Consider the following 12,132-nt stretch of genomic DNA (forward strand, 5'->3'; position numbering starts at 1 on the left):
CCGACTAAACGTTACATTAAATGAAAAGGGTTTATATTACTAAACACAGATCAAAGAAGTTGTCAAAAAATAAAGATATAACAAATAAATGTTATCAAAGGCAAGAAAAGTAAGTGTTCTACTTAACTGGATAAGATTTTAGTGTTTTTATGTAATGTATAATCGGTTCAAAAACATTCAATGTTTATCGGTATATCTGAAAAATACAAATGGCGGCAGACTGTATCGAACATGTTAAGTTTGGGGAAATTTTGGGAAAATGAGTTTAAACTAAAAATACTGTTAGGAACTCACTCAATATATGTTACCATGATGTAGGCTGGCATATAATCGGTGGTTTTAAACTTTTGCTCGATACAGGTAACGACTTTTAAAAATCCCTTTTAGTGATTACTGGTTTGAGGATATTTGTACAACTAAATGGCAAATCTGCTCAAAAAAATCCGGTATTATTTTACTTTAAGGCCCGTTTCACGTTCATATATAACGAAATATTTTATTGTAGATTTTGGTGTGCTAAAAACGAATCTGCAAACCGTTTACGTAGCCAAAAAAAAGTTTTCATGATATTCATGAAATTACTTTTTCGAAAAGTGGGTGATCACTTTTCAATGTAAATTTAACTTAGAATGAACACCCACTTTCTGGCCACCTGAGAGAGGGGCATTTTTCTGTTTCTTGGCTAAAAAGTTTTTTGTTTGATTTCTTTTGCATGGTAATAACCCCTGAACTCTGGGACTATTTTCCATTTAACAGCCGTAGCCTTCGTTTACGCTATGCGTAAGCATAAACGAAAGCTGTTTAGCCAATAAACATGGGAAAAAAATCCCCCCTCTCTCAGGTGGCTAGAAAGTGGGTGCTCATTTTAAGTTAAATTTACATGGAAAAGTGATCGCCACTTTTTCGAAAAAGTAATTTCTTCATATCATAAAAACTATTTTTTTGTGACGGAAACGGTTTGCAGATTCGTTTTTAGCGCACCAAAATCTACAAAAAAAAATTTGTTATTTACGAACGTGAGACGCACAGCCCTTAATGGAAAATTATATCAAAAATCCGGGGGAAAATAGTTTTCAATAAAAACAGCAAATGAATTCGATAGAAAAAAAATGGATGCTATTTTTTTTTTCTTTCTGTGTGTTTCTTGGCTAAAAAGTCTTTTTGTTTGATTTCTTTTGCATGGTATTAACCCCTGAACTCTGGGACTATTTTCCATTTCACAGACGTAGCCTTTGTTTATGCTATGCGTGAGCATAAACGAAAACTGTTAAATATGCATTCGCGTACCAAACTGCCTTGTCAAAAAAACCTTTAAGCCAATAAACACGAAAATAAATGCCCCTTCCTCAGGTGGCCAGAAAGTGGGTGCTCATTTTAAGTTAAATTTAGATGGAAAAGTGATCACCCACTTTTCGGAAAAAAAAATTTCTTCAGATCATGAAAACTATTTTGATACTCCTTGGGCGTTGAGTTCCATGGCGACCCGCAGAATTATTTAATGGTCGTTCCCTTAGTACCCCCCTAGTCAAGGCTAACGCATGCGCATGTAACATTTTTTATTTATTTACTTATGTGGTGGAGTTTCTATACTGATAGGTTTTTTGAAATTTTTTCACTGGATTATTATTGATTGAACACTAACCAGATTATGAAAAAAAATTGAAAAAAAAAAGTCATTTCAACATTTGAAAGGGATACTCACTTTTTAGTTACCACGTTCTGGTAAATCGGTCACTTTTTATTTATTTATTTTTTAATAAGTGTCTTTGGAAGATATATAAAATGGTCGCATGTTGACGAAGCAATGTATCGGGAGGCGTACGGGATTAAAAATTATTGGTAAATTTTTAGATTAGGTCCACCTCCTCAATTTTCTTTTAAATGACGACTTGAAATGGTTTTCGACTATGCTGAATACGAAAATCGCATCGAAATTTTGCAGAAATAAGTAGTTATCAAGATATAAAAAGTTGTATTATGCATTGTAATCTTTGGCGGCCATCTTTTTTACGTGTGTGTATTTGTTTATGGCGCGTGTGCACGTAAAAAGATGGCCGCCGAAGAATACAATGCATAATACAACTATTTATTTCCTCAAAATTTCAATGCAATTTGCGTGTTCAGCATACTCGGAAACCTATAAATGTCGTCATTGAAAGGAAAATTGTGGAGGTGGACCTAATCTAAAAAAATACCAAATTATTAAACATTTCTCCAGCATGTTAGTGAAATTTATAATACTTTAAAAAAATTAAAAAGAAACAAAACAAAAGTTTTGAAAAAAAACTCACCTTTCACAAAAACAATTTAAAAAAAAAAAAAACACAAACTGACTAAATAAGTAAAAAAAAAAAAAAAAATTAAAAATCTCGAAATTTTATTTTCATGAAAACAATAAAAAAAAGTCCTGTTCTCTCTATTTTTTTTTCTTTGAGAAACAAATATATTTCTGACTTACAAATGCGGTAGAGACTCATTATTTTTACTTTCTATGGTTTTGATATACCGCGTTTTTATTGCTTACAAAATGGGTGACTGATTTATCAGAACGTTGTAACTAAAAAGTGAGCACCACTTTCAAATGTCGAAATAATGATTTCTTTTTTACATTTTTTTTTTTTTTAATAATCTGTTTAATTAGTGTCCAATCAATAATAATCCAGTGAAAAAAAATTCCAAAACCTATAAGTATAGAAATTAAGCATGGGAGTAATGTTTGTACAACAACGTCGCCTTTCGCACTTTTACAAACATTTTTTTAAAAAAGTAACTAAACCATTTATTGATAATTTGTCACATGTACAAACATTTATTTATTTACGTAGGCTTAACTCCTTTCATGAATAAGAAAAGTTTTACTCTTTAAGAATAATAAAAGGAAAAAGTTACTGAACATTTATAAAAGGACTTCTTTTCATGAAGGCCAGAGGAATAGTTGACCGAAAATTCGTGAAACAACAACAATAAATAAAAATGGTGCTAATGCAGAGAGCCGCGCTATTTTTTAAATCATATTTCCACGTTTAAATAACGTTTTACGATATGTTTTTTTTTATTTTTATTTATTCAATTGTAAGGTTAAAGTACAGAATAGGTACAAAACATCCTTACCTCCCCATGTTAAGAATGACTTTTTAAATAATAACATTATTTCAGCATGGATCACTCTCTGCATGAGTAATCTTATATATAAAAAAAAAAAAAAAAAACTCAAAAGCAAGCAACAAACTTTTTTTTTTTTTTTGGCCTTATATAATAAAGAAAAGATGTGTAAATTAAAAAATTTGGAAGATAAACAAATGAAATATGTTGTTTTTTTTTTTTTTTACTTATCGAGTTAACAGAAAATTAAACCTTTCGTCAATTCGTGGCTGTGAAATGAATCGAACCGGAAGTTCAGTTTTATCAACAGAACAGATTCGCAGAAACGATAAATAAATATATTTATTTTATTTAATATTTTAATTTTAATTAGGTAAATTTATTTTAATAACCTAAAAACATACCTCGACTCTAAAAATGGGTTGTCTGAAAATTTCAAATAAATTGTTAACGTATAAACATGGTTTTATTTCTTTAGAACGAACCAACTTTACATTTTTATATATATAGATTAGTTTGTACTTGAATGAATTCTAAACAAAAATCTTTTGTCTTTCAGATCCGCCTTGATGCATATGCTCTCCTGTGTGAAAACATCAAAATGACCGAACCTCTGACTGAAGAAGAATTTCCTCTTCTGTTGAAATTTGTGAAAGAAAATCTAAACAATCAACTCCCTGCTTTCCGTCAAAGTATTGTGTCCTACACAAAAAAGGTATTGCCAATTTCATTTTGTTTAAGAATCTCTTATGCTTTCCATTTAGAGGTTTGTGTCCAATTATTAAGTATATGTTTTAAGCTTTTCAGCCCCAAAGATAAAGACATTGAAGTTATCATATAATTACATATTACAAATAAAAAAAAAAATCTATCTGGTATGTGCTGCTCAGACAAAGTACATAATTGATTTTATAATCTAGTGGGGGGGGGGGGTGATCTCTTCTGTTTTCTACATCTTCATCAAAGAGATGTTGCTAGCCTTTCAAGTCTATATAATATTTTGCTTGTTCCTTTAGTCCATACATTTCACTTTGAAAAAAAGTTAAATATAATTTCTGAAGGCCAAACTGTTTAAAAAAAAATACTAATATGGCAACCCTGGATAAGAATATTAAGAGTGGCCTCCCTTTGATGTAGCCTCATTTTCAAATGTCATTATCATGATAATATATAATCATTTTATAATAGTGTAAGAAAAGAACTCATAATTTCAGAGTGCAGCAGTTCTTCACCAAAGACAGAAATCAGTGAAATGAAAAAGAAACATTCAAAAGAAATGGGGGGGAAAAAAAAGAACATTGTTAGATATCAGCTTTATTAAAACAAATTTGTTTATTAAATATATTTCTCATTGCATGAAATTTCCATGGGTCATGCTCGTAAATAATGTTACAAGAAAACTTTGTGATGGAAGAATGTTAACATACACTGAAATTTATAGAAATTAATCGAGTAGAATTTTAATTAAATATGAAAAGTAAAAGCAGTGATTGAATGATATCATTTTTTGGTCTTTAGTTTAGGAGAGTTGTTTTTGCATTTTCACCCCAAACAAGGCACAGTGTCACTTTAATGTAGGGGGCTGCTATGTGGGACATAATTTGCAAGGATACTATGTAAGGAGTTGAGCAGCTAGATGTCTGTTTACATTACACTTGAACTTTTGCATGTCAGTACAGTAAGGAAAGCAGGCACCCGGAAGGGAATTCCAAAGTCTAGCATTCTTAGGGAAGAAACTATCAGAGTAGAAAGCTTTCTGGCATCTGGAGATCTCTACTGTATAGGTGTGGCATTTTGTTGTTTGTCTGGTTTGTCGAGGGTATTTACATCAAGAGGGTACAAAGACTCGTAGTTTGTTGGAGCACCTACCATTTAAATACTTGCAAAACAGGCAGAGTGATTCAACATTACATCGATGGGAGAGAGGTTGAAGCCTAGCTAACAATGTGGAACCTATTATGTTGGCAACTCTTTTGAACCATGTCTAGGGGCAAGAGACTAATAGCAGATGCACCAGCCCAAATGTGACAACAATACTCCATACATTGGCAAATGGTGGCCTTGTAAAGGTACAGGATATTCTCAGGCAAAAGTATCTTTCTAGTATGGTAGAGAGAGCCTACCTTCTTTGTCGCAGTTTTAGCAATGCCATCAATGTATCAGTTCCAACTTGTGTTCCCTGTGAACGTTAAGCCGAGGAGTTTGAACAAAGTACTTTCAAGTAATGTATCAATAGTCATGGCTATTAGTGTTAGAGTTACGTAAAATGGAGTTATCTTCATCGTATTCTGTTATTGTATTTTGCTTGATTATAGCTTTTCCAGACATCGAATACTGGATTCATTTCCATAAATTTCAGTTTACGTTAATATTTTTCCACCACAAGTAATTCCTAAAACTTTCTGGTTATATTATAACTCCCATATTTTATGTGTATGTTTATATACACAAGTACCTTTGATATATTATGTTGTATTATACTCAATAAAAATGACAAAATTTTGATTTATAAAATATCAATCAGTTTTATTGTGAACAAAGTCCAAATGAGATGTTTGGTCATCATCATAGTGTCTCACTCCAGCTCAAGATCCATCGTCAGACAGTGTCCGAGGCATCTCTTAGGTTCACATTGAAGCATGACTGTCTTGAGACAGTCTGAGAGAATGTCTGCGATAGTTTACACATCAGCGCTGCAGGGATACAGAGCATTTTGTACATGGTCATGGACCCACTTGTGCCAGTTGTTCTGTTTTAGCAACCATCGCTCTTTCCGGTGAAGTTCAGAGCTTTATGTTTCATCGGCAAACTCCCAATGTTTTGTTACTTGTACATCTTATATTGAATATATTGATGAATTATATTTTAACCTGGTGCTACCAGATCAGGCTGCCCTGTGGCTTCCTGAGACGAAATGCACCTACATTGACGTTTTTTTGTTTTCTGATCTTTTTTGTAAAACTTAATTATGTTCTGCAAAACCAAAAACAAAAACAACAGCCTATCCCCCCCCCCCTTTTTATTTTATTTTTTCCTTACTCCCGGTCCTGGATATGACCTTAAACTACATCCGATGGTGAGGTCCAGCTTACGGGCTTGGGGAGTGTGGAGCCACCTCTTAATTGCCATTGCTCCCAGGTCCACCCTGACCCGGAGTGGTAGTACCTGTTAGGGTCCCAACTATGGGTTAAATAGAAACAGATTTTAAAAAGGAAAAGAAACAACAAAAAAAGAAAGAAAAAGAAAACAAATATATTCTATTAAATTATCTATTTATTTATTTATTTTTTTGCCCTGTCGGTAGGGCATGAGAACAAACCGACTGTCCCCCTGCAGAGGGTAAAAATCCCTCAATGGGGCAACCAGTTAGCCGTGGGTTGCTACCCGTAAAGTCTTAGGATGTGATCCTGGTGATTGAGCGAACCTAAACCAGGATACATAGAAGTTTAGGCACCGCAACACATTACTTTGGCCCTTACTTCGATTAGACGGGCGGTCGGAGAGGCCCGATCCGACCAATCGGCCAGTCACGCCAAACCCCACCATATATTGCCCATTCCAAAAACCCACTACTAATACAACACATCCCCCCTCTCCCACAAATAACCCTACTCCCTAATATATGATGGAAAGCGGTGGCTGAGGGTCAATCGATTAGGTGTGAATATCGATGACGAGGCTGTAAACCCCTCAGGATTGCTACAGATCCCATAGCAATATCAAGAGAGAACAGATAATCATTATGATACCACCAAAGTCGGTTATATCATCATTGTATCCCTGTAGAGGCTGGGCGAATGGGTTTCCCCCCAGGCTCTTCCCAAATAGGACTCCGAGGTGGGTGGGGAACAAAGATGACGAAAAAAGAAAACAAAATATATGGCTTATTCCTCCCAAAAACCACCCAACCACCCAAAGAGAACCCACTCTGATGTCTCTGACATCAGTAGCTCTGACGAAGAGACGATAAAACCAAGGAACTCAACATTCGTAGTAATAGAATCAATGGAGGAAACTCCTTTGAGCAAACTATCACCTTTTAAAATTGAAAAAAATCTTAAAACTCTAAAACCAAAGTCTATTAAAAAACAATTTAACGGCAGCCTACTAATAGAAACCCATAACGAAGAACAAACTAAAGAAATATTGAAACTAAAATTATTTGAAAACATCAAAGTCAAATGCTACAGACATCCAACCCTAAATACCTGCAAAGGAGTAGTGAAAAGCCACGAACTTGCACTTTGTCCCTTGGAGGAAATCCGGACAAACTTACAGAAACAGAATGTGTTAGATGTTCGCAGAGTTCAAATTAAAAAAAACGGTGAGAAAATCGATACCAATACATATATACTAACTTTCGATTCCCTCACCATACCCAAAGAAGTGAAAATCGGATATATGAAAATAAATGTAGAAATTTATATTCCAAACCCCCTCCAATGCTTCAAGTGCCAGAAGTTTGGACACCATCAAGATCGGTGCACACGATTACCAGTGTGTGGAAGATGTGGAGAAAGTGGCCCACACATTGACTGCAGAAAAGATTTCAAGTGTGCCAACTGCCTGGGAAACCATGGCGCTGGCTCTAGATATTGCGAAATATGGAAAAGAGAAAAAGAAGTGACCAAACTAAAACATATAAAGAATATATCCTACCCAGAGGCCAGGAAAACCATCGAAACTAAAACATATGCAGATGCAACAAAAAAAACTAATCCAATCAACAATCAAAATGGTCATATACATGTAACGGATACAACTGACAAGAAAATTGATGTCCTAAGCAAACTAATAAAGGAAATGAAAGAACTATTAGAAGAAATGAGGAAAATGAATAGTGCAATGTCTGCAACCAATCCAAGGATAATATTAAGTAAAGACACTACTGAACCACAAAAAGAAACAAAACCACAAACCATTTATACAAAAACAACCGAACAACCATCAAACACATCACAAGCCAGAAAAGAATCAAAAATCCCCCCAGACAAAAAAAACAAACAAACAAAAACAGGAAAAGAAAGATCCCGATCTATATCTCGAACAGGGACTCCGACAGAAAATAGATTTGAGGGATTGGAGACGATGGAAGTTGAACACAATTCCAAATGATGAACAAAATATTACAATGGAATATCAGAGGGATAAAAGCAAACCAAAATGAACTCACATTATTAATAACAAATATGAGCCCAGCACTTGTCTGTCTACAGGAGACCTTTCTGAAAGAAAATAATACCATCAACATAAAACACTACACATCTTACAACTACATAAATAAAGATACGGACAGAGTTCTGGAGGCACATCAATACTTGTGAAGAATGAAGTCCCTCAAAGACAAATAAATATAAACACAAACTTGCAAGCAATTGCAGTTTCAGTGACTCTACATAGAACTATAACACTTTGCTCAATATACATCCCTCCAAAAGATACAATCAACGAAACTGAGATAACTCAATTAATAAAACAACTCCCTAAACCCTTTTTTCTACTAGGAGATCTCAACAGTCACAATGTAATATGGGGAAGTAAAGAAACAAATAAAAAAGGAAAAGAAATAGAAAACATAATAAATAAAAATAATCTATGCCTCCTTAATAATCAAAACTACACCTATATGTACCCAGCAACAAGTACTTTCACCGCCATTGACCTTACCTTATGTGATCCTTCCATATATATGGACTATGACTGGAAAGTACACAATGACACCTGTGGGAGTGATCATTTCCCAATCATCCTGGAAAGTCTAAGTACTAGCACTGAACAAAAAACACTCAAATGGAACCTACATAAAGCGGATTGGGAAGACTTCCAGGAACAGTGCAAAAACCAATTAATTATCGAAAAGAATGATGAAGATGACCATTTGAACTACTTCATTAAAACACTCGCAAACATAGCAAATAATACCATACCGAAAACAACCAAAACCAACAATCACAACAAACCTTGGTTCACAAAAGAATGCAGAAAAGCCATCAGAGCTCGACGAGCTGCCTTGAGAAAATTCGAAAAGTATCCAACAAGCGAAAATCTGGATTTCTTCAAAAACAACAGAGCAAAAGCCAGACGAATCATAAAGGAATCCAAAAGAACAACTTGGAGAAATTATATATCCAAAATTAATGTGAATACCAAGGCGAAAACAGTTTGGAACATGATGAGGAAAATAGAAGGAAAGTGTAGTAGTACACCAATATCTCGCATCTCTAAAGGCAACAAAATATACACCGATCAAAAAGACATTTCCAATAACCTGGCAGATAATTTATCAAAAATTTCATCATGTGACAGACAAACAGAGAAATTCAAAAAGATTAGAGAAAAGGAAGAGAAAAAGAAAATTCTATTTAAATCACAAAATACTGAAAAATACAACCAACCTCTTACCTTGCCTGAATTAAAAGAATCGCTAACCAAATCCCATGACACAGCTACAGGGCCCGATGAAATTCCATATGAAATCCTCAAAAAACTTCCAGAAACCTCAATGAAATACCTACTTGAAATTTTCAATATTATATGGTCCAGTGGAAACGTACCCGAGACCTGGAAAGAGGCCACAATAATACCAATCCCCAAATCTGAAAACTCAAACATCCAATCCCAATCAAGTGACGTCTCAGATCCATTGAATTTCAGGCCAATAGCTCTAACAAGCTGCATTTGTAAGACCATGGAAATGATTATAAACAAAAGACTAATCTGGTTCCTGGAAACAGAGAATCTTATTACAGAATTTCAAACAGGATTCAGGAAAAACCGAAGTTCAATAGACCACATAGTCAGACTTGAAACCTTCATCAGAGAAGCCTTTGTAAGGAAGGAACATTTAACAGCAGTGTTTTTTGACATGGAAAAAGCCTATGATACTGTGTGGAAGTACGGTGTTACAAGGGATCTGAAGGCGCTTGGACTAAAAGGCAGAATGCCAATTTTTATTGAAAATTTTTTTAAAAAATAGACAGTTCAGAATAAAGGTTGGCACAGCTCTCTCGGACTTGAAAGAACAAGAGAATGGAGTACCTCAAGGGAGTATACTGTCAGTAACCCTGTTCAGTATCCGAATTAACAACATTGTAAAAAAACCTTAACCCTGGGGTAGATTGCTCCCTATATGTGGATGACTTCCTAATATGCTGTAGATCTAGATATATATCTATAATAGAAAGGAAGCTTCAATTGTGCTTAAACAAAGTAATGAGATGGACGGAAGAGAATGGATTTAGATTCTCCAAAAGAAAAACGAAATGCATGCATTTCTGCAAACTAAAGAACATGCATAATGATCCTGTCCTAACCATGGAAGGAATGCCCATACCCGTTACTGACCAGTACAAATTCTTAGGGATTTTATTTGACAAAAAGTTAACATTCATCCCACACATAAACTATCTGAAAAAAAAATGTAACAAAGCTGTAAATCTTTTGAGAGTGGTAGCACATACCGATTGGGGTGCAGACAGGGAAACACTCCTTAAACTTTACAGAGCACTAGTCCGCTCAAAGCTAGACTATGGTTGTTTCATATATGGATCAACCCGAATATCATATATAAAAAGCCTAGACCCTATTCACCATACTGGCCTAAGATTGGCCCTAGGAGCATACAGAACTTCCCCCGTGAATAGTCTATACACGGAAGCACACGAACCCCCACTAGATCTAAGGCGAGAAAAGTTAGCCCTTCAATATTTACTGAAACTGAAGTCTTGCCCAAACAACCCTGCATACCAATGTACCTTCTATCCTAAATATGAAGAACTCTTTAACATGAGAAGAAAAACTATCAAAACGTTCGGGCTCCGAATGAAGGAAAGCATTGAAGAATCGAAAATTCCAATCTCCAGCATTCACAACTTCATACTGCCTAAAACACCCCCATGGACCATGAAACAAGTTGAAATAAAACTCAACCGAAACAAAAAGTCCAAATCTACCACAAACCCTATTGAATACCACGACGAACTTCAACATTTAAAATTACAATATTCAGACTACACCTTTATCTACACAGACGGGTCTAAAAGCAACAATCACACTGGATGTGCAGCAACGTACCATAAAACCACAATGAAGAGAAATCTTCAAAATGAAGCATCTATATTCACTGCAGAGACTATAGCTATCGATCTAGCACTCAACATAATTTCAGAGGAAACCACCAAAAACTTCATCATTCTCACAGATTCTCTATCAGTCCTATTATCTATACAAAATCAAAAACAAGAAAATCCACTAACAACAAAATTAATAGAAAAAATCAATATCCTTTCAACTACTAAAAACATTATTCTTGTCTGGATCCCCAGCCATGTGGGGATCAAAGGCAATGACAGGGCAGATACAGCTGCAAAAAGATCTTCTCACCTTCCAACTGACAATTTTAAGATTCCACATACTGATCTTAGACCCCAGATAAAAGCATACATACAGGAAAAATGGCAACTGCGGTGGAGTCAGCAAGAGGGCAACAAATTATACTCAATCAAACCTGAACTTAAGGAACGATGTCCGGACATCAAGAGATCACGCCGAGAAGATGTGATACTGACTCGGCTGCGCATAGGGCACACCAACTTTACTCATTCTTATATACTAAATGGAGAATCGGCGCCAGAGTGCATCCCATGCCAGGAGACACTCACAGTAAAACATATCCTAGTTGGGTGTGATGACCTTGCCCCAACTAGAAAATTATATTATACAGAAAGCAATGTGGAAGACCTTTTTGAAAAGGTCAACTCAGCAAATATTCTAGCATACCTAAGGAAAGTAAATTTATATAAGAAAATTTAAGGAAATTTAAAGTCACCCAAATATACACATCCATGTATAAATACAACATTTAATTTCTTAGTTCAATTTTATAAAAAAGGGAGGAAAGGCTGAAAAAGTCATTCCCCCCCTCCCAATAAAAAAAGTTATAAAAAAAAAAAAAAAAGGACTCCGGCATTAAATGACCACATAGGTTGATATGCCGTAAAACCAATCAATCAATCAATCAATATATTTTAA

General features: G+C 34.9%; 1 protein-coding gene across 1 annotated transcript in view; it reads left to right on the forward strand.

Annotated features, from left to right (window-relative positions):
* The window catches only part of LOC145248170 (tRNA (32-2'-O)-methyltransferase regulator THADA-like), a 165,857-nt gene that overhangs the window by 76,030 nt on the left and 77,695 nt on the right, over positions 1–12,132 (forward strand). The window contains exon 17 of the mRNA XM_080110009.1: positions 3,662–3,817. Coding sequence (XP_079966135.1) covers positions 3,662–3,817 — 156 coding nt within the window. The remainder of the gene's footprint in view (positions 1–3,661; positions 3,818–12,132) is intronic.

This window comes from Euprymna scolopes, chromosome 26 (genome assembly GCF_053919585.1).
Source record: "Euprymna scolopes isolate OS-2025 chromosome 26, ASM5391958v1, whole genome shotgun sequence".
In the NCBI taxonomy this organism is placed as follows: domain Eukaryota; kingdom Metazoa; phylum Mollusca; class Cephalopoda; order Sepiida; family Sepiolidae; genus Euprymna; species Euprymna scolopes.